General features: G+C 53.7%; 10 protein-coding genes across 10 annotated transcripts; 4 read left to right on the forward strand and 6 right to left on the reverse strand.

Moving 5' to 3' along the window:
* Positions 1-22: 22 nt before the first annotated feature.
* On the reverse strand, positions 23-2059 carry BO70DRAFT_360390 (MDM34 family protein). The gene is made up of 2 exons (XM_025542769.1): positions 1921-2059; positions 23-1853 (listed from the first exon to the last, which is right to left on the reverse strand). Exons 1-2 carry the CDS (start codon positions 2034-2036, stop codon positions 494-496), a joined length of 1476 nt encoding a protein of 491 aa, XP_025401630.1. The 5' UTR covers positions 2037-2059; the 3' UTR covers positions 23-493.
* Positions 2060-3974: 1915 nt separating this feature from the next.
* BO70DRAFT_369705 (uncharacterized protein) lies at positions 3975-6322 on the forward strand (the record flags this gene model as incomplete). Its single annotated transcript, XM_025544694.1, has 4 exons — positions 3975-4354; positions 4496-5363; positions 5424-5710; positions 5809-6322. The coding sequence occupies 4 exons, from the start codon at positions 3975-3977 to the stop codon at positions 6320-6322; spliced, it is 2049 nt and encodes a 682-aa protein (XP_025401631.1).
* A 242-nt stretch (positions 6323-6564) lies between these two features.
* On the reverse strand, positions 6565-7796 carry BO70DRAFT_360392 (chitin deacetylase). The gene is made up of 3 exons (XM_025542770.1): positions 7298-7796; positions 6862-7226; positions 6565-6729 (listed from the first exon to the last, which is right to left on the reverse strand). The coding sequence occupies exons 1-3, from the start codon at positions 7606-7608 to the stop codon at positions 6674-6676; spliced, it is 732 nt and encodes a 243-aa protein (XP_025401632.1). The 5' UTR covers positions 7609-7796; the 3' UTR covers positions 6565-6673.
* Positions 7797-8332: 536 nt separating this feature from the next.
* BO70DRAFT_427651 (Nitroreductase) lies at positions 8333-9261 on the reverse strand (the record flags this gene model as incomplete). The annotated part of the gene is made up of 3 exons (XM_025547899.1): positions 8333-8658; positions 8751-8865; positions 8953-9261. The coding sequence occupies 3 exons, from the start codon at positions 9259-9261 to the stop codon at positions 8453-8455; spliced, it is 630 nt and encodes a 209-aa protein (XP_025401633.1). The 3' UTR covers positions 8333-8452.
* Positions 9262-10102: 841 nt separating this feature from the next.
* Positions 10103-11740, reverse strand: BO70DRAFT_202338 (inositol-pentakisphosphate 2-kinase). Its single transcript, XM_025538604.1, has 2 exons — positions 10761-11740; positions 10103-10701 (listed from the first exon to the last, which is right to left on the reverse strand). The coding sequence occupies exons 1-2, from the start codon at positions 11613-11615 to the stop codon at positions 10498-10500; spliced, it is 1059 nt and encodes a 352-aa protein (XP_025401634.1). The 5' UTR covers positions 11616-11740; the 3' UTR covers positions 10103-10497.
* Positions 11741-14003: 2263 nt separating this feature from the next.
* On the forward strand, positions 14004-15313 carry BO70DRAFT_332947 (thiamine-binding protein). The gene is made up of 5 exons (XM_025540939.1): positions 14004-14116; positions 14439-14544; positions 14715-14817; positions 15014-15094; positions 15140-15313. Exons 1-4 carry the CDS (start codon positions 14054-14056, stop codon positions 15078-15080), a joined length of 339 nt encoding a protein of 112 aa, XP_025401635.1. The 5' UTR covers positions 14004-14053; the 3' UTR covers positions 15081-15094; positions 15140-15313.
* BO70DRAFT_332951 (uncharacterized protein) lies at positions 15243-17265 on the reverse strand. Its single transcript, XM_025540940.1, has 3 exons — positions 16632-17265; positions 16394-16569; positions 15243-16322 (listed from the first exon to the last, which is right to left on the reverse strand). Exons 1-3 carry the CDS (start codon positions 16817-16819, stop codon positions 15556-15558), a joined length of 1131 nt encoding a protein of 376 aa, XP_025401636.1. The 5' UTR covers positions 16820-17265; the 3' UTR covers positions 15243-15555.
* Positions 17266-17624: 359 nt separating this feature from the next.
* BO70DRAFT_360398 (uncharacterized protein) lies at positions 17625-20304 on the reverse strand. The gene has a single exon (XM_025542771.1). The coding sequence runs from the start codon at positions 20199-20201 to the stop codon at positions 17679-17681; it is 2523 nt and encodes an 840-aa protein (XP_025401637.1). The 5' UTR covers positions 20202-20304; the 3' UTR covers positions 17625-17678.
* Positions 20305-20400: 96 nt separating this feature from the next.
* BO70DRAFT_427656 (cytochrome c oxidase subunit 7) lies at positions 20401-21654 on the forward strand (the record flags this gene model as incomplete). The annotated part of the gene is made up of 6 exons (XM_025547900.1): positions 20401-20477; positions 20548-20634; positions 20826-20907; positions 20986-21046; positions 21103-21134; positions 21216-21654. 6 exons carry the CDS (start codon positions 20401-20403, stop codon positions 21243-21245), a joined length of 369 nt encoding a protein of 122 aa, XP_025401638.1. The 3' UTR covers positions 21246-21654.
* A 143-nt stretch (positions 21655-21797) lies between these two features.
* On the forward strand, positions 21798-24437 carry BO70DRAFT_332957 (putative C6 transcription factor; the record flags this gene model as incomplete). Its single annotated transcript, XM_025540941.1, has 7 exons — positions 21798-21982; positions 22040-22156; positions 22219-22393; positions 22447-22502; positions 22561-22991; positions 23046-23938; positions 23991-24437. The coding sequence occupies exons 2-7, from the start codon at positions 22095-22097 to the stop codon at positions 24435-24437; spliced, it is 2064 nt and encodes a 687-aa protein (XP_025401639.1). The 5' UTR covers positions 21798-21982; positions 22040-22094.
* Positions 24438-24456: the final 19 nt, after the last annotated feature.

Here is a 24456-nt window from a genome sequence, read left to right on the forward strand (position 1 = left end):
ACGCACGGTGTCCAGATTAAGATTATATAGCAAGCGTGCATGCATTGATTGCTCACGGATCTCTACAGCAATTTGTCCGTCAATTGCACGGTGACTCCAGTCCTGATCCCACCCCAATAACAGTAGAAGACGATGAGAGATAACAAAGACAAAGGATAAAGATGGTCAGGGACAATTAAAGATAGTCGGTCAGGGGGTATCCCTCAGAAACAGGTCGCTCACACAGTAAGTCACAGAAAGCAGAAGGGGATAAAAAAGCACAAACACGCCCGATTCTTTTATGGGTACAGTCCAATCAATGTACAAGTTCTAAAGCCCGCTAGAAGTCACGCCGGAGATAAGGCCAGGGGAAAACCACAGCACGATTAAAATGCAACGTCGTATCAGTCATGAAACGCTCCAGGCTGGCTGGAGCATGAGGATCGTCCTGTAAACAGCCTCGATGCCTCAAAGAAGAGAAGGAAAAAGTACAGCGACGCTTATACCAGAGCAGTCACTGGCCATACGCTGGAGGAGCATCATCATGGCTGAGACGGTCCCAAAACGAGCTGCAGGGGTTGCCCGGGGCCATTTTCTCGTCTCGCATGCGACGGGCGATTTCACCCGCCAGCCGCTCCACCAGCGCTTGGTCAACGATGCTCGAGGTCGGCTTCGCGTCGGTAAAGGGAAGGGCCGTCGACGGGAGTTGACGCGAAACACCCGCGTCTTGCTTCTCACTGTCACGTCGAGCAGCGACGTGGGGGTGTACGGCGACCCGAGGAGTGGTTTCCGTTTCAGCTGCCGAATGATGAATCGGGCGAGACGAAGACGGTTCGCCGGTCTCCCGGGACATTTCGGCCGCAATGTCACGGCGGGGCATCGGCCGCGAAAGACTCAGACGGTGTCGTTCAGGGATCGTGGGAAGGTTGAGTCCACTGTCCGGCGACAGTGGGGGCGTCACGGGGTCATCGGTTTGTTCGCTCACCACAGGCAGAGAGTCAGAGCAAATCGATGGCGCACTGGTGGTCTCCGTGAAAGTGCTTTCGCCGCTCACGCTGGCAGAATCATCCGTGGCCTTGGGGCGACGCAGGTCCACCACGCGCTTCTTCCGCCTCCTGGCGTTGGACTTCGAATGGCGGCCAGCTCCCAAACTCAACCCATAGCTGCTGAATGTGTTGGAGTTTGCCGATGATCGGCTGTGGGTGGATACCATGCTGGCGGTATCCTGGAAGGAGGACATCCCGCCGGCCTGGGAATGGGTCCGGGAGAGGATCGGACTCAAGGGGGCCATCACGCCTCCTGGAACATCGGCCTGGTCAGACGGCGAAGTCCATGCGCGATATACCACCTCCTGAATGGACGGAGTAAACAGTGATAGAGTTCGCTGGGAATCCGTCAGGGCGCCCAACCGCAGCAAATTCTTCTGCGAAAACAAAGAATGCGTCTCGACTGTCGAATCGAGCGAGAGCGAAGCGATTTCTGACTCATCTAGCGCATTGCCCGACGCATCGACGGGATCCTGTGGTGGACTGGCCAAGGGATCCTGGCCAGGACCTTCACCCGCGACGTTGGTCGGTTCGTTTTCCGTTTCCTCCCCGGTCCGATATTCGGGGACCCACAGTCGAAGGGATAACCGGTGGATGATGGCGGGCAGTTCATCCATGAACAGGATTCGCAATTGCGCCTCGATTTCCCTCTGCAGGAAGTCGCGCACGAAGGGGATGGAATCGAACGTCGATGAGACTTTGAGCGACTCGAGCGGATCATTTCGGAAAACCACGGTAATGCCCTTCTGCTTCGAAAATACCAATATCACAAAGCCGGATAATTTGAAATCGGATAACGTAATTTGAAGGGGGATGGTGAGAGGAGTTCTATACGAGAAAAGCAAAGCAGTCAGTCACCATGTGCATGGTCGCATTCACCACGCTTTCGACTTACGCTGCAGCGACCGGCAGGGGCGTCGCAAAGGAAGGTCTGGTGACGAGGTAGGTATTGAGGGGATTCGCTTGGACTCGAGTCTTGAGGGTGAGAAAGGCGTCTCCGGTGTAGGACATCTTAAAGATGCCTCGAAAGCGATCCTCGGCCAGGTCTCCGATTTCCAAGATCTCGAGTTCGGGGGGGATGGAGCCGAGATTGAGTTCGGTGACGATAATGTCATCGACGATGATGGGCGGCTTGGGCGATTTATTGAGAGCGGCAGTTAAAAGATCCTGGGCGCGAGTGTAGAAACCCGCGTCCGCCATGAGCGGCGACCAGTTGAAGTTGAACGCCATCGCAGGGCCTGGAGATGGGGGGGGGGCGGTTTATCTCAGCGGAAGCGACATGGGTGATGGGTGACAATGGGAGGATGGAAGCGAAGACAAGTCGACCGAGGAGGAGTCGAGAGGAGATATACGGGATGGAGGGAGGAGAGGTCGTGTGGAGAGAGAGAGAAAGGAGGGGTGGGAGAGTGATGCGCCGATAAGCCGGGAGTTGAAGGGAAAAGATGAAAAGGGTGGATGGATGGAAAGAAAAAAGAAGGCGGAATCCCGAGGGCCCGTAACCCGGTGGGCTGGGCTCGCGTGATCTACGCGACGAGCTCGGGGGGCGGCTGGAGGGCTTTCTGCTGCTTTGGAAGCCTGGAAAGTTTTGAATTGGGGGAGAAGGACTCCGAATAGCTTCTAATGCAGTCTACTCTACCTGATTCTACTGAATGCTGGCTGGTGATTGTGGTGATGTCTGTTGTGTGTGTTCATCCGAAGCCTCTGCTGGGGCGAGAAACGAGAAACGAGAAAAAGTCAAAGCAGCCGAATAACGTCACTGCGCCTGTGTGACTGTACGGCACTAGTAAGCCGCGGCACCAGTCACTGCCACTCCCAAGTCTTCGCTCCCGATCCCCTCCGATCGCAAGTCTGTTGTCGCATCATGAGAGCATGATACAACCTCCCCTCGGTCCATGGCCTCCTACTGGTCCCTGGGCAGCATCATCTTCCATCCCGCTCACCCTGACTCTGATGACCCGTGCCGTGCTGGCCCAATCCTCTCATTCCTGATGACAGGCCCGTGCTGGGTAGATAGATACTATCTATTACTAGGTAGGGTACCGGGCCAGACACAGTGGAATCTCCTGCCGGTCCACCCGACTCCATAGGCTATTTACGGAGTACGGGGTACTCCCTCCTCCGGAGCGAGGCCTCTCCTGTCCGGTCTCATGGATAGGACGGATCATGGTGGTTATTGACGGGATTCGGAAGAGCATGTCATTTTGCACGGTACCGACTATCTGCTACTCGTTTGGGATCAACACATCCCGCTATAACGTCCTGATTCGGTAGGTCGATCGACCTCAAAAGTCTCTAGCAACTTTAGCAAAGTATTCCACGGAAAACTTCCGACAGCCGGTTCCGCAACACGAGTCGACCCAAGTGTTGTCTCTGCCGGGGCATGGCGCTGTACATCACTCCTCTGCTCAGTCAATGGCAACGAGAAGCTCTAGAGTTCACTGCTCTCTGTCGTTTCCTAGGTCCAGAAAAGCTTACCAGATCAAGCTGAAATTTGGGTAGAAGAGCTGCCATTGATTGATCCGAACCAAATATATACCTCGCACTACGGACGATCAAAACACTACATCATAAAAATGTATAGGAAAGAGTCACAATAGGACTTATCACCTATAATAGGGGCTATTGATAGTTCATCAACCAAGTCACCACTATCTATCTCATTTAAAGCCCCCCCCCTGAGTCAAAGTGCAGGTGAATCACTGTGGGAGGCAGCGCCTGCTTAGATAAGCATGGCTCACCCCAGCAACCCCGACAACAACGCGCTATGCCGCATTAGGCAAGGCATCAATAGGCGGGCAAGCATCCATGTCCTCCGCGGAATCTCGCCGGTGATTCTGAACATCCCACTAACATCCACCACATTCTCAGGATACGCGGGCGCTAGGCTCCAAGGGGCGTCGAGAACGGACGTGAACCTCGATACTCAAACTTACACACCGCCACCTCGCCATGCTATCCCCATCGCCCGTCGGCAACACGACCCCTGGACAATGGAACCCCAGACCGGCCACCAGAACACGCACCGGCACCCAGAGGAAGGTGTACGGGAAACGGAAGGCGGATGCACCAAGGGCAGTCTTCGAGCAGGGAAGTCCGGCTAAAGATCTCGAAAGGGCAGCGAAGAAGATCGGAAAGGATGCTGTGGACGATATCCGGACCAAGCTGGCTGAGGTTACGATAAAGGAGACGCCCGTGGCTTCTGTAGCTGAAGCAAAGGAGGAGGAGGAGGAGGAGGAGGAGGAGGAGGAGGAGGAGGATAATGCTGCCGAAACGATTGAACTTAAGGATGAAGCACCTGTGCCAGACGAGACGCACACCCCGGACCTCGAGTCGCAAAGCGACCAGACCTCGCTCGAACAGAATCCCAAGCCGTCGCCTCCTACGAATACCTCCATCGCCAGGACAAAGTACGAGACAATGTTAGAAGTGAGAATCAGCCCGAAGGTCTTATCAGAACGACCCCTCCGGAGGAAGCAGGATACCGAAAGTACCACAGAAGCCGGACCGAAGCAAAGTACCAAATGCACCACAGAGGGAAACGATACTGCAAGAACAAGAGAGACTAGGAGGCGGAAGCAGGATACTGGAAGCACCACAGAGAGCAAGGAGCCGAAGCAGGACGCTGAAACCACTACAGAAAGCAGCGGGCGCCGGGCAACAAGGAAGGACAAGCCCGCACCTCGACTGTCCTCTGGATGTGTGACAGACGAAAAAGCCAATACATACGTCCGGTCTATCCTTAACGAAGCGTTGTCTCCAGCTGCTGCGCTGAGCGCCCAAAAGTTCGGGTCTTGGGCTGCACGCGCGGGCAACTTCCTCGAGGTGGTGAAACTCGCAGAGGGTTCCTACGGAGAGGTCTACAAGCTGCGCCTACGAGAAGAGCTATGCAAGAAGGAAATGTCCAGATCGAAGCTTGCGCGCCTGAAGGCCTACGGTGACGGCGTGTTCAAGATCGTGCCCCTGCGGGCTCAGAGCGGCCCCGGCTCGAAGAAATTCACCAGCATCGACGAAATCGTATCGGAGGTCAAGATGCTCAAATACCTAGACCCGATCCCAGGATTTGCCCGCTTCCGAGAAATCCACGTCGTCCAGGGCCGGTTCCCCGAGTCTTTCCAAAAGGCATGGGACCATTATAAGAAGACCAAGGACGACTGTCTTAACCCCAACCCATCCAGCAAACGGGCCTACCCCGACACACAGCTCTGGGCGATTATCGAAATGGACGACGCGGGCTGCGAGCTGGAAAAGTTCTCGTGGTCATCCATCTTCCAAATCTACGATATCTTCTGGGGAGTCGCGATGGCGCTCGCTCGTGCTGAAGAATACGCCCTCTTTGAAGTAAGTCCCCCTAACATCACTTCTAAAAAAAAAAAAAAACATGGTTCCTAACAATCCCAGCACCGAGACCTCCATCTCGGAAACGTCTGCATAAGAAGCACCCGCCCGGGAGGCCGCATGGACCCGCCCACCGACCACGAGCTGCTCAACCACTCCCACACAAGCGGCTTCGGTCTCAGCACCCTCGAAACCACCATCATCGACTACTCGCTCTCCCGCGCCGAGCTGCGCCTGAGCGAGGACACCGAAGTGGTGGAAGTTGCCTCCTCCGACCTCGACAAGAAAGAGATCTTCGATGCCGTAGGTCGCGACGAGGACGAGATTCTCCTCCGAAACACCTACCGATAGTACGTCCGCCACAAATCCATCCCGCCTCCCCTATCCCATCCCATCCCTTTTTTCCCATACCCTCATTCCTTACCCCCCTCAACTAACACCCACCCAGCATGCGCGCCCAACTCTACCACGGCCAACCCCTCCAAACCGAGAAATGCCCCGACATCCCAGGCATCTGGGCCGAATCCGCCCCGCGCACGAACCTAGTCTGGCTCGTCTTCCTGCTCAAAAACCTATTGAAGAACAAGAAGCAAAGCGAGGACGTGTCCGCGTCCGTGTCATTGCCTCCATCAACAAGACAGCCTCTCGCGCCATGCTCACCTAACAAGGGTATGGCCATGAAATCCACAGCTAATTCGGACAAGAAGAAAGAGAGCAGTACTACTACTACTAGTCGTAGCACCAAGCCGAAGATCCTTCCATCAGAGACGGCTGTGAGCGGGACTGTGACTGCCGCGTCGCAGCAATATATCTCCCAGCTGAAGAAGACGCTGGAGGACCGACTGGCTACCGTTTTGGAGCTGCTGGATCTGGAGCACGGGCATGAGGATATGTGCTGTGCGGCGGATTTGGTGGCGTACGCGATTGATACGCAGTGGTTGGGGGAGCAGGATTTCTTTTGATTGATTGATATTGTTTTTTTTTGTGGGATTGGATTGGATTGGGTTGGACTCGATTGTATTGCATTGCGAGGTTGGGTGGGGTTATTTATTTTGCATTGGGTACTATGGTGTATGGTCGGTCATAGACTCATAAGGTAGCCGGGGTGTTTGGGATGGGCATTTACATTACATATCCATACAATGTCTAATTCTATTGTTGTTGTATACTGTTGCGTCTGCACACATTACAGAGAAAGTACAACTACAAACCAAGACTTCGTCTATTCCCCTGCACGACGGACTCACAAAACAGGGTATCACACCACAATCCACATAGTAATAATACTACTACCTCCTACCCCACCAGCCTATCTAGCGATGATACCAGTATTCCTTCGGATCACCCATACAATCGGCCACTGTCGTCGCTATATTATAACCAGCTCATCATCAGCATATCACAACCATCACACAATCAACCAACCTCTCTCCCCTCCCCTCCCCTCACCTCCCCTCAAAAGCCAAGAAATAAAAAACGATGAAAAAAAAAAGCAACATACCCATCAACCCCCTCTTCTTCACCTCCTTCAACATCGCCCTAGTGAGGGTATACACGGTCTGCTCATAAAGATCATGGGCGAGCACAATCGACCCTCCGGCATTAACCCCCTGCACGAACCGCCGGATACTATCGTGAATCAACCAGGGATCATCCTTCTCGAAGTCCTTGGTGTCGACGCTGGCGCCGATAACGTGGTAGCCGAGATCGCTCATGGCGGCGAGGACGCGCTCGTCGACAGCGAGATACGGCGGACGCATGTAGTGGGGCACGATGCCGACAAAGGACCGGAAGAGGGATTCTAGCCCTTGCATTTCTTGCACAATCGTGGTGTAGTCGAGGCTCGGGAGGTAGGCGTGGTTGTATCTGGTTGAGGGGGTTAGGGAGTGGGATGGGATGGGATGGGATTGGGATTGGGGAAGGGAACGTAAACGCACGTATGCGAAGCAACCTGATGCCCCTCCGCAACGATCCGCTGAAGAACATCGACGTTCTCGGCGAGTCGGTAGCCGTTGACGAAAAAGGTGGCGCGGACGCCGTGCTCGGCTAGGATGTCCAGGAGCGCGGGGGTGAAGACGTAGGGCCCGTCGTCGAAGGTCAGGGCAATGGTTCCGGGGATGACGCAGTGGTCTAGCACCGTGCCGTAGGGGAGGGATTGGTTGGTGGGGTGGCTGGAGGTGGTCGATAGGAGGGCGAAGAGGGCGAAGAGGGTGAGGAAGAGGTGGAGTAAGGATGCTCGGAGGATCATGGTGGATGGGGGGATAAGAATAGTATTATTAAGTAGGGGGATAAGGATAGAGAGGGGGTCTTAGGTGGTGGGGGAGAGTCGGGGGGAGGATTCAAGGAGGAGAGGAAGATTGAAGCCATTTTGATTGATGATGGTTAATAGTACGTTGGTTGCAGTATTGGGAAGGAGGGAGATCGATGTCTTTGAGATCCTGGTTGGGAAGGTAGGAGGAGAGGGGGAGGGGGGACCGTGCGCCTTATTATCCAGGACTGGTTGTTGCAAGTTGACTCCTTGGAGACATGGAGGCATGTGCAATGCTTCAATGCTGCTTCTGGGAATCACAATGCCTCTGTATAGAAAGAGTTGTTGTTTTGATCTAGATAGATAGAGGGTGGCTGACGTCATGTATGACTGCCCCCCCCGGAAGATCGTCCGTCTTTCTTTTCTCCGCTCTGCCTGACACTTGACACTTGACACCCACACCCCCCTCACCCTTCTCATAATCCCTCACAATGAACCTCAGAGCGCGCGCGCATCACCTCATCCAGTCCATCCGACGCTGTCTCGCCGAATGGACCGTCCTGCTGCCCGCCAAAGACAGTCTCTCCGCCGACTACAACTTCCCCTCCGGACGAACGGCCGGCCAGGGGCACGGCTGATCGCAGCAACACGACCGACGGGCGGACGGACGCAAGCTGCCGTGCAGTGTTACTGCTACGTTACACACACACACACACACACACACACAAAAGAAAACCTCTAATTCATCATTGCGCTAATTAAGGACACGTCTGTCCGTCTATTCTAGCTATCGCTGAAGAACATCCCATCGCATTCCATCCCATCCTACCAACACCGCCAGCATCTACAATCTCCCATAGATCTTCACGCGCTCCTCGACGGGCTTCTTGGGCTTCTCCTGAGCCCCCGCCTCGGGCTTACCGAACACCAACTGCGCAATGAGTCTCCAGTCGGTGGGGACATCCCACTCCTTGGCGACGGCGGAATCGATGAGCGGGTTGTAGTGCTGCAGGTTGGCGCCGAAGCCGAGCGACTCGAGACCGATCCACACTATAGATAACTACCGCGTTAGCTTTGCGAGCCATGCAGACTAGTGTGGGGGCGGATGGAAACAAAACAAAAAGGGGGAGGCAAAAACGTACGGAAGTACTGGTGCATGGCATTGGTGTGCTCGGTCCAAGGCACGAACTGGTCCTTGTATGTGGGGAACTTCTCCTGGAAGGGCTTGACGTGGGCTGGGTCTTCGTAGAAGAGGATCTATAGTTTCACGTCCAATCAGCATCAGCATATACACAGTCCATCGACCATTGACCATGAATGGAAAGGGCAAGGTTAGCCACCCACCGTTCCAACCGCATTCCTGAACCCCTGAAGCTTAGGCTGAGTCTGGTTCTTGAAGGTCTCCTCGGGCAGGGTGCCGCTCTCAATCAGCGGCTTGAACGAGTCGGCAGCGATATCCCAGAGCTTCTCGTGCTCCTTGTGCAGCAGAACCACCAATCGGGTCGACTGGGTGTTGAAGGCACTGGGAACGCTCAGGATAGCCTGGTTGACGAGCTCCTCGATCTTGGAGTCCGGGACGGGGCTCTCCTTGCCCAGCTTGTAGATGGAGTGGCGGCCCTTGGCCAATTCGACGAGAGATTCAGTGGTAGGCATCTTGGACGGTGTGTGGACAGAGGGACTCGAGGAGAAGGACCTGGCGAGGTTGATAGACGAGACCTTGGGGGTAGAAGAGAGGAGGGGGAGGGGTATGGAAGTAGTAGTGGTGTTGTTGCGTAAGCTAGCGGGGGAACGGATAGCCGATAGTACAGACCGACGGAGGAGGACTCGGGGGGCCGACATGCTGCTATTTGTACTACCGGGATGTGGTTGTCGGGGCTCGTCGGGGTTGAAACTAGAGGGAATTGATTGTGGATACGGGGATCGGTGAACGGTGGACGGTGGACAATTCTCGCGGGTGGCCTTATAAGCTAATGTATATAAGAAATTAGAGGTCCAATACGGAGGGGATGCTGGCTGATCACAAAGATCTGGGTAAGCGTTTCGGTGCGGAATTGCGGAAGAAGGCTTATTAATACTGGGCCCCCCCCCTTCAACTTCCATTCCCTTCCCCTCTGTCAAGAAGTAGATACCTCAACTGTTACGTACCTATTCTGTCAATAATAATCAATCAATAACATAATACGGAGTACCCGGAACAAGAATAACTAGGAAAAAGGGCAAAGAATTATTCCTCCGTTGGCTTCTCAACCGTTCAACGTGATGTCAAAAAAGTGGGTTCGGGGAATTTGCCCCGTTCGGATATCCGGAGATAACAAGCCGGCTGAGCTGGTGATGGATGATGTCATCTCGCCATTCTTGTTGGCTTTACTGTGTGTGTGTATGTATGGTAACAGACATTATGGGTATGGTGTCATTCCATGCAAGACGTTAATCAATCACGACTAAGTAAGTAGTAAAAAGCAATGTGGTGATATTGTACAGTTGAAACCCAAATGCATGCATCACAATCGTAGTAGCCAGAACGCAGAAAGCCGCCGGACCGGAAACAGAAAGGGGGAGACCTTGTGTCCTGCGTTTGGAGGTCTGGTGAGGGACCGACCGAGGGGAGGGGGAGAGAGAAGGAACTGAGAAGCGGGAGGAGGGAGGAGAGAGGAGGGAGGAAGAAGAGGGAGGAAGAAGAGGGAGGAAGAGGAGGGAGGAAGAGGAGGAAGATGGGAGGAAGAGGAGGAAAATGGGAGGAAAGGCCGTCTATCATTCTCATTAAAGCGCAACCATCATAACATACCAGGTCTTCCGGCGCAAGGAGAAGGGAAGGGGGTGCTGTGGTCCCCGCATCGTCGTTGGTGTTCGCATGGGTTCATCGAGCGATGGATTCTGGCTTCAGAGGTCTCAGATGGATGACTGTGAATGAACCCGCGAGCTCTGCAATGCGCATGCACTCTCACATACGTTGCTTTTGGCCCCCGCGTACCAGCCCTCGCCGATCAACTGGTTCTCCATGTCGAGCCAGTACTTTGCTTTCCCGCCGGCGCCAGTCTTGAGGTCCAGATCGCCTAGCCGGATCTCTACACGCCCGGAATCGTCGCGAGGTATCTATTGGGATTAGCGCGGCTGGTCCGGCAAAGTAAGAGCAAGTAAGCCTCAGGACCTACTCTAATGAACATCGTACAGTCTCGCAGAGTCATCGCGAGCGACTTCTCTCGAGACGTCGGCGGTAAGCCATAATGCCCCACATCTTGCATGGCCTTCTGATGGGTCAGAAGCCTTTGCAGCGTGCCATTTCGGTAGAGGACTTTTGCCAGCCGCGCCTGGTCTTTGCAGCCCTTGACAAATTCGGACGCACGGAGCACATTGTCGAACCTATCCGACACCAAGTCCAGAGGACAGAATGATTGGTCTTCCGGCATACCCTTCTTGCGGGCTTTTTGATTCTTCATATCGCGGAGAGCGCATGTCCTACATCTGCGAGAGTTATGTGGTGCCGATGGCGATTGGAGGAGCCATTTGGGCTTTAATTCTGAGAGCGTTGTTCCTGGGCTGCTGAATGTCGTCATGTCTGTGATGAGCAAGCCGAACGGCTCCGCAACGGAGAGATACACGCCGCGACGCCGTTTGGGACGTTGATCGTTTCGCTCCGCAGCCTGTAACTGTTCGTTGCAGGTCTGAATGAGTCCCTTTGGGAGGTAGACGAGCTCCTGGTCAACTAGCTCCCCAGGTTTGAACAGAGGGCGGATGCACCTGTCAAAGTTTCGCGCAATCTCCTGGTACGAGATCCCCGAGCTTGTATCTTTTCGAAGCCGGAGTAATTTGCCTTTAAACCCGGCTGGAGCATCGTACGCATCCATCGCGCTGGACGGCAAACTGGAGACCGCCAGAGGCAGGTCTTCCTGCTGCGCCGCGTCCAGGTTCGCCGGCGAAACAATGCGATAGATAACATTGGCGCCGCCTTCAGCAAGGTAGGCGAGCTGAGCTCCTACGGGGAGCTCCAGCAGATTGGGGTGTGTCATGGATGGATCAAGTAGTAGTCAAGGAATGTGAAATGGAAGTTGTTTTCAGGGGGAAAATCATGACCAACTCCGCAGCCAGCTGTCCCCAGATCCCTACTACCCCGATTAATATAGCGGCGAACGATCCAGCCCAGTGGTACTCGCTGCAACGTGATGTATAGAGTCACGTGGGTCTGGCTAGTCCCGCAGGCAAAAGTCCGAAGGCGCAGCAGGGAATATTTCAGTCGCGGTTGACAAGAAAAAAGCAAAAATGCAAAATGCAGGCTGTTTTATGTACGCAGATGCAAATCACTCGAAATGGACGCTGGGCTTTCCGGAGGGATGGATAAGCGTCCGGCACAGTGACACGCGTGAACGTGGAGAGACGGGAATAGCTGTTCTAAACACTAGTGCCACCGGCTCTCTTCAATAATCCCCTCCAGTGATCCGGGAGCCACACCCTTTTGTCAGTACGGAGCCTCGTTACGGCTGGCCAATTGGCTGGCAGCAGACCGGCGGATAAGCAGCTCAGATCGATGAAGAGGGCTGGTCACTGGACCCAGGGGATCTATCCTAGGGGATAAGGCCAGCCACACAGATGGCAAGTGATGATGAACCCAGGGATTTTGGGGAGGCAAATCCCCCAACCCGATTGCGTCTAGTGGAAGAGTCGCCAGATCTGGAAGGCGAGCCTTGCGCAGGGATTAGGTCGTCGCAGCCTCCGTGGCGCTTGGCCGTGCGAGTCTTAGGCGGATTCCATGCCAATCATATCACGGCGGCCAGATGTATCTCGAACTGCCTGGAAACGGTCGCCAAACCACGCATCTGACGCCTCAAGCGACACGAACAGCGAGCCAATACTTACTTGCGGCGACGATAAGAAGAGCTTCGCGAGCGGCGACAGTGTAGAGCGCCGAGCAGACCAGGTGAGCGTGGTATCGCAGGGCGTCGGGCACGCAAACGTCGGCAGAGCCGTGCCTGCGACCAGGTAAGAACAGGCGGTCAGAAAGAGAGGCAGCCGAGCAACCAGTGGTTAAGGGGGTGCAGTGTGTTGCAGTGTGTTGCAGTGTGAGGCGCAGATTCGTCGAGCGTCACGAAACCTGCTAAATCATGCGAGCGATACTCGTCGTCGCTAGTGAACTATCGGACAGGACTAACGACGCGCACTGGACGATTCAACGGTCGGACCAACAGGGCTGCGTCACGCCCGGCAGGCTGGGTCGAGGAGGAGGACTGGCTGAGGACTGAGGACTGAGGAATGAGGGACAGTCGCTGCAGGAGATAAAAGGAAGGAGAAGTTGGTCCCTAGAAGGATTGATCGCAGTGGGGGAGGGAGTTTGAGGGAGTTGAACGGTTGAACCTTTGGTGTAGGTTTGAAGGTTCCAGAGGGGGGTGGACCGATGAACTGAACTGACGGGCAACGAACGACCCAGACTTTTCCTTTCCTTTTGCCTTTTGGTGTCAGAGGCCATCGGTTGCCTGGTCCCTGCTTGCTTGCTTGCTTGCTTGCTTGCTTCCTGCCCCGCGTATGTATATCTACTGCAATAGTAATAGCAGATTCCTCTCAGTCTCACCCACCTGCACGGCCTGCACCATCCATCCCAAGGAAAAGGGAAAAAAGAGGGTCGCAGCCCGCCAGGCTGGCGATTCGCCCGGGCAGCTAGTCGCAGCCCCAGGATCGTTAGAACGGTTAGATCCCGACCCCAATCGAGTAAGTCGCTCGCTGCATCACATCGCGACGAGGCCCAGGAAATCCGGGGGAGGAGAAAAAAGCAAAAGGCGCGGCGAAGGATCACTAATCCCGGTCGGTCTCCAGTTGACGCCGCCGATGTGAGTCCTCACAATCCGATCGTCCTGGCGTGTAGATCCAATTTCCTCTACTCCGTAGAGACTGGCATTTGGAATCTGGCATTCCCGTCCGGATGAGTTGGCCTCGGATTGAGGACAGTCAGTCGAGTTAGTGAGTGAGTGAGTGAGTGAGTGAGTGCATGGTGGAGCTGTGTCCCAGAGGGGGTGGGATTAAAATCCACCATAGAGAGGGCGCCCGAGCATTGCGATCCTGACGAGGCAGAGACGCATCATCTCCTGATTGTAATGCGGATGGACTGGACAGGCAATCGGGAGGGGGGAGAGAGAGGGAGAGAGAGCGAGTCCTGTTGTTCTCTCAATCTGGATGTAGTAATACCATGCCATGCCGTGCCATGCCGTGCCATGTTGGGAGGGTGTGATTGCCCCTCCATCGGCCCCGCGCTGGAGAGACTTGGACTAGCAGTATCTAGTAGTAGTAGTCGTAGTAGTAGTCGTAGTAGTCGTAGTAGTAGTCGTAGTAGCTTCACCGAACTGCTCCCCATTGCCATCCAAACCAACTCAACCCAACCCGTCCCATCTCAGCTCTCTTTCCTCTTCACCCACAAAGCCCAATACCAAGACCAAAACCAATACCAACCCCGTCGCCCAAAATGTCCGACATCACCTCCCTCCCGACTCCCCCGCACTGCGTGGCCGATTTCTGCTTGATTCCGGTGCGTTTGCTTGGCCCCTCCCCTCCCCTCTACCCCATCTCCATTGGACTTCGACCACCAGTCCGTCAGTCAGTCCATCCTTTCCAACCCGTCTGGCCAGCAACACGCGTTGTCTTCGTTATCTCCGTGGATTCTCCGGCCCGGCGTCGAATGACAAAATGCCGCATAACGATTCCTCAGCATGTTCATCCATCTATCCATCCATTGCATGCCAGCCATGACTTGGCTCAGTCATCAAAATCTTATCACCCCACAACACCATGTACTATGTCTGCTATTAGCTAGTGGGCTAGTTAGCTAACCAGGACACACAACTACCCAGATCGGCACATCCTCCCCCTCCGTCTCCGCCCAAGTCGCCGACGTCCAGCGCCTCATTGAGAAGTCGGGCCTGAAATACGTCATGCATTCGGCGGGGACCACGCTTGGTATGTGTTCCTGTTCCTGTCTCGGTCTCTTGTCTCTTGCCCCACATACTATTATCCTGCATGCTGCAACCATACCATCTATCCCCCTATTACATATACACACATACGCCAAAATAAAAATAAAACCCAACTAACAACCGGGACCCCTCCCCCTCTCCCGCTATCAACAGAAGGATCCTGGGACAGAGTACACCAAGTCATTGGACAGGCGCATATGCTACTGCACCAGCAGGGGGTGGTTCGGATACAGAGTGATATCCGGGTGGGATCGAGGTACGCTTCCTTTTTCAACCCGTGTCTGTCTGTTATTTTCTTTTTCCTCTTCTTTCTCTCTCTCTCTCTCTCTCGGGAGGAATTGTTTATTCGAAAGGCGTAAGCCAATTGGCGGGGGCGATGCTGGCACATGCTCCACTCCATGGACTGACTGACTAACTGACTGACTGCCCTCTGTGGGATGGTGGTACTGTAGGACCGACAAGGAACAGTCGTTTGAGGATAAGGTGAATAAGGTCCGGGAGTTGTTGGCGAAGGATTAGGGGATGTGCTTACTGTACGTGGGCGGTATTTCTGGCTACCTTATTACTTACTAAGTTAGGTACTACAATTCATATTGTCGTGAGAGAAGCATCCAAAGCGCCTTCCATACTTAATTTTAATTACTCAAGAGAGACCTGGTAGAATGAATGTACTTGTAGGTAGGTATAGTATAGTATAGTATAGTATAGTATGGCATGAATGTTATGTACGTAGTATGTATAGTAAAGGAATGTATGTCATGAGGCTCATCCAAGACCTGCCCAAACCCGGCGCTGACCCCGCAAATGTGCAAAATGGGAGATAGATAGATAGATAGACAGACAGACAGATGCAAAATGTGGTCGAACACTAAAGATGCTGCTAGGGAGAACCCTTCCCCTCGAAAAAAAAAAAGAAAAAAAAAAGACCAGCATCGCAGAAGGGTATGAAGAAATGAAAGACAGCAGCGATCGATGAATCAATCAATCAATCAACTTAGAGCGCTATCCCCCCACTCAGCAGACTGCCCCAGTCTCCTCCAGCCCAGATCCACTCGCCCATGCTGGGATTCGACCCATCCTTCGCTTTCTGGACGACTTCGACGAGGCCCTTGAAGACGTTGGAGTACGTGGAGGCGGAACTGGTAGCGGAGACGGAGGTGAGGTTGGTGCGCCCGCTGGCGTTGGTGACGTTATTCAGCTTGTCGACGGTGTCGATGGCGGGGCCCTTGTTGAAGAAGTCCACCAGGATGAAGGTCGGTTGGCGGCCGCTCCAGTCGCTCTTGCACGTGGTCGCGGTGTCGCCCAGGTTGCCGGTTCCGCCGGAGGGCGCGTTGGTCGTGGACACGTAGCTGGCGTTCGGGTATTCGATGTCCAGGATGGTGGTCTGGTAGAGGAAGTGGTTCATGAAGGGGAGGCGGTTTGAAGAAAGCGCGGTGGAAATGTCGCCTTTGACGCTGGTGGGCCGGTCGGGCTCGCAGGAGAAGTTCGACGGCGAGGTCACGTCGTATGGGTTTTCCCAGAGGTAGGTGAACTCGTCCATCAGGTACGGGGCAACCGTGTTGTTGGAGGCGTCCAGGGAGGCCACGAATGTCACCAGTCGTGTGCCGTTGTTGATCAGTTCTTGCAGGGTGGGCCATGTGCTGGGCGCGGATGTTTGCGAGGTAGGTGTGTAGGTGTAGTTGCCGATGTCGGCTGTCTGGAACTCGGAGTGCAGGTCCGAGGCGGTTGCGTCGTCTGAGTTGACCAGCAAGACAGTTACGACTGAGTGAGAGGGGGATAGTTAGCGTTGACGTTCTCCTGAGTCGGTGCAGACGGAGCAATGGGGAACGTACCGTCATTGGTATTGGAGTCCAGCCAGGTCTTGATCTCCGACAGCCATGAGCTCAGTGTCCCCGCGTCTAATAGCTCGCAACTACTATGGCAGAGATGCCACTCTGAGTCGGATTTGTGCACCTGCGCGGTGACGAGACGGACACCGGCGTCCAGCTGTAGGGTAGTGTTGTAGTATCTGTAGGGAAGTCCATCAGTACGCTGCAAGACTCTGACATCGGCTGGATGGATCCCACTCACTGGTCCCCTGCGGTGGAGTAATCGGTTGTCGCATCTCGCACGAACGGGCTGTCATGCGCACCGAGGTGGGTGATCTCCCCGTAGGATTTGGAGCAGAGATCCGGGGAGTTGTTGCAGGCTGTTGTCCGGGCCCGAAGGGCCTTTGCGGCCGCGAAGGGCAGGAGTGCCAGAAGGCCTAGTCCTCGCATGATGATCGCGTGTTCTGTCGGTCGTTGAGGGTCTCTTTTAGATGATATATAGTGGTGGCAGTGACGGGAGACACATGCAGGAAAGGGCTGCAGGATTACCGCACGACAACGCGGATGCGAAAATCAAGTGGTATACGGAGAAGTAGTAATAGTAGATGGCAAAGGGGGGGGGTCTATCGGGGTATTCAATCCAAGGGTCTGGTAGATGAATACCGCGCGTGCTGAGCAAAGAATGTTTCAGAGACGGAGGGAGAGACACGCAGTCATGGTCTAGGTTAGGTAGGTCATAAGATGAGGATGACGATGCTGCTGCTGCTGCTGATGCGGCGGAGTAATCAATAAACCCCACTTGCAAAAGCAATAATAACAGAAATTGAAAGACGGTCTACATGGAACATGGGACTGCCGTGGTTTGCACGGCAACCAGGGTTCGGGTCAGAAGAAAGTAAGAAATCGGCGTGGATCTGCCAGCGACGGTGGGCCAGCTGCCTCCATCCAAGCCATTCAGGGCTCTGGGCGATGGAGTCTGGCCGCGTTGCCTGCCCGGTTATTCTTAGAACGACACGCCATGAGCCGTGGCTCAGCCCGACCGAACCGTGTTTGGCTGGTTTGTTTGCTGGCTGATTGGATCACGTCATGTGACCCTGTCTGGGGTCAGGCATCCAGGCTGCATTCCCGCTGCATTACTCCGTACTTAGTATTCCCGCAGTCCCGCATTCCCGCATTCCTCCCTGACACCCTCGAGCGTCTAGACCCGCCTGGTTGCACAAGAAAGGTCTTGGGTATCATTTCATTAGACTCTATTGCTCTATGCTCTATGCTCTATACGGCGTATATATACGGTACATGTGGTAGATCGCTATCGGCTACTTACAAACGCCCTTCCTCGTAGGCTACCCTCCCTCCAGAGGGTTCGGCCTGTTCGGCGTAGGGACATCTTCGAGCTCGGAGGATTGATCAGTCGATAGAAATCGAGGTTTTCCTGACCCCCAAACAGCGACGGTTCTCCCCAGACACGGGTGATGTTCTCGACGACCCGCTCCGCACTGTATGGAGTCTCCCGTCGCAACATGCGGTTCATGTGACGGCTAGACTGCCGGGGTCGTCCAAAGCAGACGGCAAGCCGATGCCGGCAGGCCTTGCTAATCCAGCTCGTCCAAAGCCGGACGCCGTTCTGCTCCAACTCGCGAAGAAGAATGAGCCCGCGCACCCAAGGCACAAGGGTTTCTCCGTCTATACCTCTAGGGTTATAGTCATCCCGCTTGGCGGAAACCCGCATTTGAAACCCCCAGTCGACGATAGCCGATTGCATCTGTTTACTGAATATGGTCTCAAGCAGGGCACTTCCCTGTCGGTGGATTAGACCAGCGTGTGCGGGTTGCGGGGTCGTGGGTAACGAGATGATCTCCAAAGGGGTATTGGCCTGCTTCAAAGTGGGGGAGTAATGGCGGGCCAGCCACACACAACAGGTTTGAAGCTCATCCCAGGAGCCCGTCATTCCAAAGCGTTTGAGCAATTCAATCCAGAGCTCAGGGCCCACTGTCGCCCCCAGAGGAATAATGCGTTGCAATATGCGAAACATGAAGCTGACTTCCGCAACTTCTGAGCGGTTCGACCCCTGGACGGGTCCAGCACCGGGCCTGCGCGGCGTCAGGACGGTGTTGATCATAAAGTCGATGCTTTCTTTGTTTATAGTTTCGCCGCGAAGGGTCATTTCATCGACCACCTTGGAGGCCGAACTCCATTCATTGGCTGCAAGGTGTTTCCTGAAATGGATGTTGAACAAGTCTGGACCGTCCTTGGATACCTCACCTAGGATGGCCAAGGTCATATTGTAAGGGCGCCGGTCTTGACTCAAATAGTAGGAGAGAAGCAAAGATTCCTGCACACGTTCATCCTCAAGTGCGTCAGGATGTTCATCGCTGTGAAGCAAGTCAGATAAAACTATGTCGCGGTTCTCCGTGGCTAGCTTGCGAAGAAGACGCGCAAAGACCGAATCCCCAATGGAGATACCTGCTTGGTCTAGCTCCCGGAGCTTGTTTAGTATATCTTGACTCCCGTGGGCCCGAAGTGCCATCTCCCGCAAGGATTGCGGGCCAATGGCAGACACGTGAAACATCCGCAGACCAGAGAGGATCATTTGAAAATTGAGAGCTTCCGTGGCGAAGATCCGTGCACCAAGCTCGTCTCTGATGGGCTTTTCTTCATGCGAGACGTTTCCTTTAAGCTCCGCTTGAGCCGCGGAGTCGGATCCATCGGGTTTCTCTATCTCGTTGGGGAACCGCTCAGTAGCGTAACCATGAAGCTCTCGATAAATCTCCCATAGCCCATGCGCTTTTGTCGACTCGAGTAGCGGCTCCAGATCACTGAAAGTAGGAGGATGATCCTCTTGTTTAGTGAGGAACTTGTGCATTCGAAGTACCTCCTCCACATGACCACCACGCAGCAACTCGGACATGATGGGGACATATATTTGGTGGCCCCTTGACAAGCGGCAGATGGTCCGGAAGACCCTCAGGCTTGACGCAGCACGTTTGGGCTGCACCAGGCCAGGAGCTTGGGTTCGCTGCTGGGCATCGATGCATGGTTGAAGGACGCGTATGATATCATTGGGACATGCTAAATGTGGATGTTGAAGTTTCTTATGCCATTCCACAGCTTGCTGTGTCATGCCGCGTTCGATATAGCCACCAACGACGGCCTCGTAGAGCTTGTCCCAACGCTTCCCTCTCTTGTACCACAGCCCTAGAGCATAGTTGGCAATTTCATTCATGATGACATCCCGCTTGAAGCTCACGTCCACGAAGCTTTGCCAAAAGAAATCAGCAGCTTCACCATCCACAGGAAGCTGTACTCCATCCACACGGACTGTCAAGCCCTCCCAGATTTCTAATGTTCCCTTATCCCCATAATGCCGTTGTCGGTAACGAAGAAGTTCTTCCCATAGCTTGATATCATTCCGATGCGCGGGGTCGTCCACCAATCGAGTTCCGATGTCGTCTGCGTGTCCTATGTCCGACTCGTATTCCAGTTTCTCTGGCTGTAGGCCCAAGCACCCTAATCGTAAGACAGTGCCATCTTGGATTGAAATATCAGGGTCATCGGTATCAGTTGTTGCTTGCCGTTGTGGCGCGCGGATGTCGTGGACGCGGAAACGGAACGCTGGCTTTGGCGATGGGGAAGGGCGTTCCTCGGCAGATGCGAGTTGCGATTTAGAATGAGGCCTGGTTCCTGGGCTCTGGGTATCTTCCGACAAGCACCGGGTACATCTAGGGGTACGTCCGAGGTCCAATTGATCGACTCCGACGGGCAACGATATCAGGGAGTCGAGAACCGAGAGAGCGGACGGCCTCTTCAGTAGTCGAAGGAGAGCCGGGCGCATGGGTCGTGAGGGAAGGGGGGCGAAAGGGAGGCGGTAAGAAATATACACATCCTCCTCAATCGCACTCTGTGAGAGAATGTAAATGTCCGTTGCACATGTGAGGATAGGAGGATGGTGATCTTGCTCTGCTGTCTGCGCGCCTTTTAGGTGCCGCGGAGGCTACTATCACTTTTCTGGAGACGCCGGCCCTCCAGGCGCTATGCCCGCTCGGGCTAGGAGCTCGGACAGTCACGTGCACATTACTAATCCTTGCATCCTAAAGGCGGAAGTGGGAGGGTGACCACGTGACTTCAAGGACCGTTCGGGTCCACACTTCACGACATCGACTGATCATTGCTGCTGCTAGTCTCTCATCTGTCATTGTCCCTCATATCCCCTCCCAAGCCTCCTCTGTCGCTTTTGCGCACCGCCAGAATGTTCCGCACTGCTCCTCGTATGGCCGGGTACGTCACTTTTGGTCTTTATTAGGCCATGCCCCCTCGCACAGTCTTGAGCCCTGCCGGCTGACGGCTTGTCCGTTGGCATGGCCTGCTGCTCAATTGACTGGTGTTTCTACCATTCGGCTTCCGAACGATCTTTCGAGACGAATTGAGCTTGCTAACAAAAATATTCATCGTTATCTAGGTTCGTGTTCCGTGAGAACCGTGTCCCCTTCTACCAGCGTCTTTTCCAGAACAACTCCGACGGCAAGCGCCAGTGGTGGAAGGTCAGTCGATCCGCGAATATAAACCCACACAAACGATAAGAACGATGGCACTCTGACAGTTGGGATCTCTCTGCACAGACTGAGCGCAGTGGCTACGTCATGTACCCCTACCTGATCTCCGTCTACGGCATGGGCATTGGTAAGCGTTTGGCAGCTATTGGCGTGGATGATGCTTTGCGACTAACTCAATGCTAGCTACCACCTATGCCATGTGCCGCATGGTCTTTGTAAGTGTTCTTTCTGCAGGGTCATACCTTGCCTGGCGTTGAAGCGTCTGTCGAGCCATCCACATACTAATGCTCCCACAGGGCCACAAGACCTGGTTCGGCAAGGACTAAATGCAGTCCTCTCTCACTAGACACTATTTCGTCAAAACAACTCGGCTTCTTGGCTTCGATTGGCGGTGTATCTCTATTTTTGCGATAAGTGGCTTGAGAGGAAGATTGCCGACGTTGTACATAAGATAACCTAAGGCGTCAATGCGAGAAGTCGTTTCTCTATGCAATATCTCTGCTGCGAAAGATTTGATCCAAATAGATTCGCCATTTGTCATGGTCACTCGTCACGATCCTCCCACTTGTTAACGCAAAAGACTGTAGATGATGCCCACAGGAGCGGGTTTCGAAGATACTATAAATGTTCAAGTTTGGACTCGTCCTGCCACACCGAAGGTGAGAAGTGGAGGGCATTCGTACTGGGCCTAGTCATTGGTCAATGCATACAAAGCATTTAGTAGTAGAATCCAACATACTTAGCGTCATTGAATACTCCAGTCCAAAAGAGGTTCAAGCCCAGGTAGGCAATGGATTAGTCATCTACGTATTGCGGTTCGTTCCGATCGGCCTGTCTTGTCTTATCATGTATCCATCCATCCATGGATCCCCATCGATGTCGGATCCGATCACTCTCCCCCTTAGTTTCTGCGGATAAGCTTGCCTTGAGATCACTGCCTAAGTCTCACCTGTCTTCTCATCCCAGACGTATCCTACATGGTAAGTTGGAGTTACATGTACAGGCTCCAGGCACCACTGGCTTTCATAGCCCGGTGATATGTTTCTTTGAAGCGCATCAATCAGTATGAGCCCACAGGCCACTACCGGAGCATCCTTAGGATTAATATTGTTCTTCCCAGCATCCCACAAGCTAGACACAAAAGCGCGTACATTACACGACCATCAGTGTGTGACATGGAATCCGCATCTTCTGAGCGGCCGGCTAAGCGAGTGCGGCAAGCCTGTGAACCATGCAGGTCAGACGGAATACCTGTCCGGCCCTGGCCTATATGACGCAGTACTCACTAACACTTCATAGACGAAAGAAGGCCAAGTGTCCCGGGGAACAGCCAATCTGCTCCCTGTGCGCCCGCTTAAACCAAACATGCGCATACGCTGGAGAACACCGGAGGTCATGGGCAAATGGTCTTCCTGTCTCAGCAGAGCCGGTCTCTACTCCCTCCAGCTCGGAGAACAGAATATCGCAGATACTAGTGATTCCATCACTCTGTCTACTTCCGTCCCATGGGTGGCTAATCTGGAATAGGAGGAGCGATTGGGAAATCTAGAAAATCGAATGGGAGAAGTTCTCGACGCTTTGGGGTATTCTTCTGGTTCTGTCCCACAGTAATGTTTTCAGCATCTGACCCTCCTATGTTAGGCAAAATACTTCCAGACGTGAGCAACAGGCAACTGCTCCGCCTCCGCCTCCACCACCTCCTCCCATTGTCTTGAGCAATGCCGCGACATCCGCAACGTCAAATCCAATGACACCCTTCCCTACCTGGGAGAAGGTGCTATCTATTGCAGAGCTGTATCTGATATATTGCCACTCTCAACCACTTCCACTTTTTCACAGAGAGAGCTTCCTCGATAGCCTTGGAGCTCGCGACCCCGAGATCATCTATGCTATGTTGGCGTTGAGTATCCGATTCTCGAGCAACGATTGTTCGGACCCCAATGGGCCTACGGTTCTCATAAACAGCTATACGGAGGTAGCGAGAAGCTTAGTGATGCGAAGAGTCTCAGAAGGGCCTGTGGAGCTTTCAACCTTACAGAGCTTATGTCTTTTAAGCTTGGTTGACTTTGCCAGTAATGCAACCGTTGTCCTGATATAGCATGACTTTACGTTAACACAAGTATCAGATGGAAACACACACCGATCAAGCATTCACTGCAGCTTGGCTGTCAACTTGGCTCAATGTGCCAATCTTGGCCTAGAGTCCCATTTGGCGCAAACTCCTGCCACACGCGAGGAACGCAGGCGTTGTTTTTGGAGTATATGCCTTCTGAAGCGTCTTCATGGTGTTGACTTCGACAACATGGATTTCCCAGACTTCTGCTTCCCTCCTTTTCCAGAAAGCCCCAGTCGACCGCCGCCAACAAGTCCCCTCACGGATGCGGGGAACGAGGCCCGGTCAGTGGGCATGCAGGACCAAGGTATAATTGCCTACGTGATCATGCTCAGTGAGATATTTGCAAAGGCTGCAAGATATGTGAGACGTCATGGGAGACCTAGCAATGTTCCTCCATGGTCATCGCAGTCAGAATACTCGAAGATACTAACTGCCCTTATGGAACGCGAGACCCAGATGCCATATCACCACCGGTTCAAACCCGCTAACTTGAGTCAAAGAACACTGGAAGACCTTCAGACCAGAAGGGAGTACTGGGGACCATGGTTACTGAACCAATTTCTGTATCATACGATCTTGTGTCTTCTCAACCACCCACTTCTGCTCTCTCTCAGCCTCAGAAACTTTAGGAGTACAATACCCGAAATCTTCTTACAGCACACCTCGGATTTGATTTCGTCTCATACGACTTGGATCATCCATTTTATCAACTATTTTGAGGAGAGGTCCTTTGTCGTGTCCGACCCTTTCCTAGGGTATAGTGCTGCTGTGGTAGCTACAATTGAGCTACAGCTAAGCTTTACGCAAAATGCTGCAATCTGCGAGGAGAAGCGCAATCGATTCTACAAGTGCGTCGGGTTTGTACAAACTCTCGGGCAGAAATGGCCTCATATGGCACGCTTGGTAAGACTGTTATTTTGATATATGATTATGTTGCTTGCTAACATGGGTATAGGCGGACAGGTTGCAAAGGTTGGAAGATGCTGTATCTGCGTCCTATGAACTAGAGTCTGGCGCCCAGAATCAGTACCTCCTCATTGACCTATCACGGTTTTGGGAGATTTTGGAATACTCTTCCAACAGTGATACTGATTCCGCGCGACGCATGTTTGGAGATTCCCTCTATAGGGAGGCTCCTACACTCGGTGCCGAAGTGTCGCAGACATCCCCCTTGCCTGAACCTTTTCGTCTCTCACAGCAAGTCACTTCTCAGTCACCAAACTCGCAGTTCAACATCCAAACCCCCCTTGCCACAGGTGCACAATATCCCCTGGGCCCAATGGGCTCCCCGAGACCAGATGTCTGGAACGATGAGTTTTCAATACTCGCCGCGAACTTCTTTTCCCAAGCTCAGGACTTTCTACGAACAGGTGACCCTAGCGAAGGATTCGGGAACTTTTAATAAATGCTCTTTAGTGGGC

This window comes from Aspergillus heteromorphus (genome assembly GCF_003184545.1).
Source record: "Aspergillus heteromorphus CBS 117.55 chromosome Unknown BO70scaffold_6, whole genome shotgun sequence".
In the NCBI taxonomy this organism is placed as follows: Eukaryota; Fungi; Ascomycota; class Eurotiomycetes; order Eurotiales; family Aspergillaceae; genus Aspergillus; species Aspergillus heteromorphus.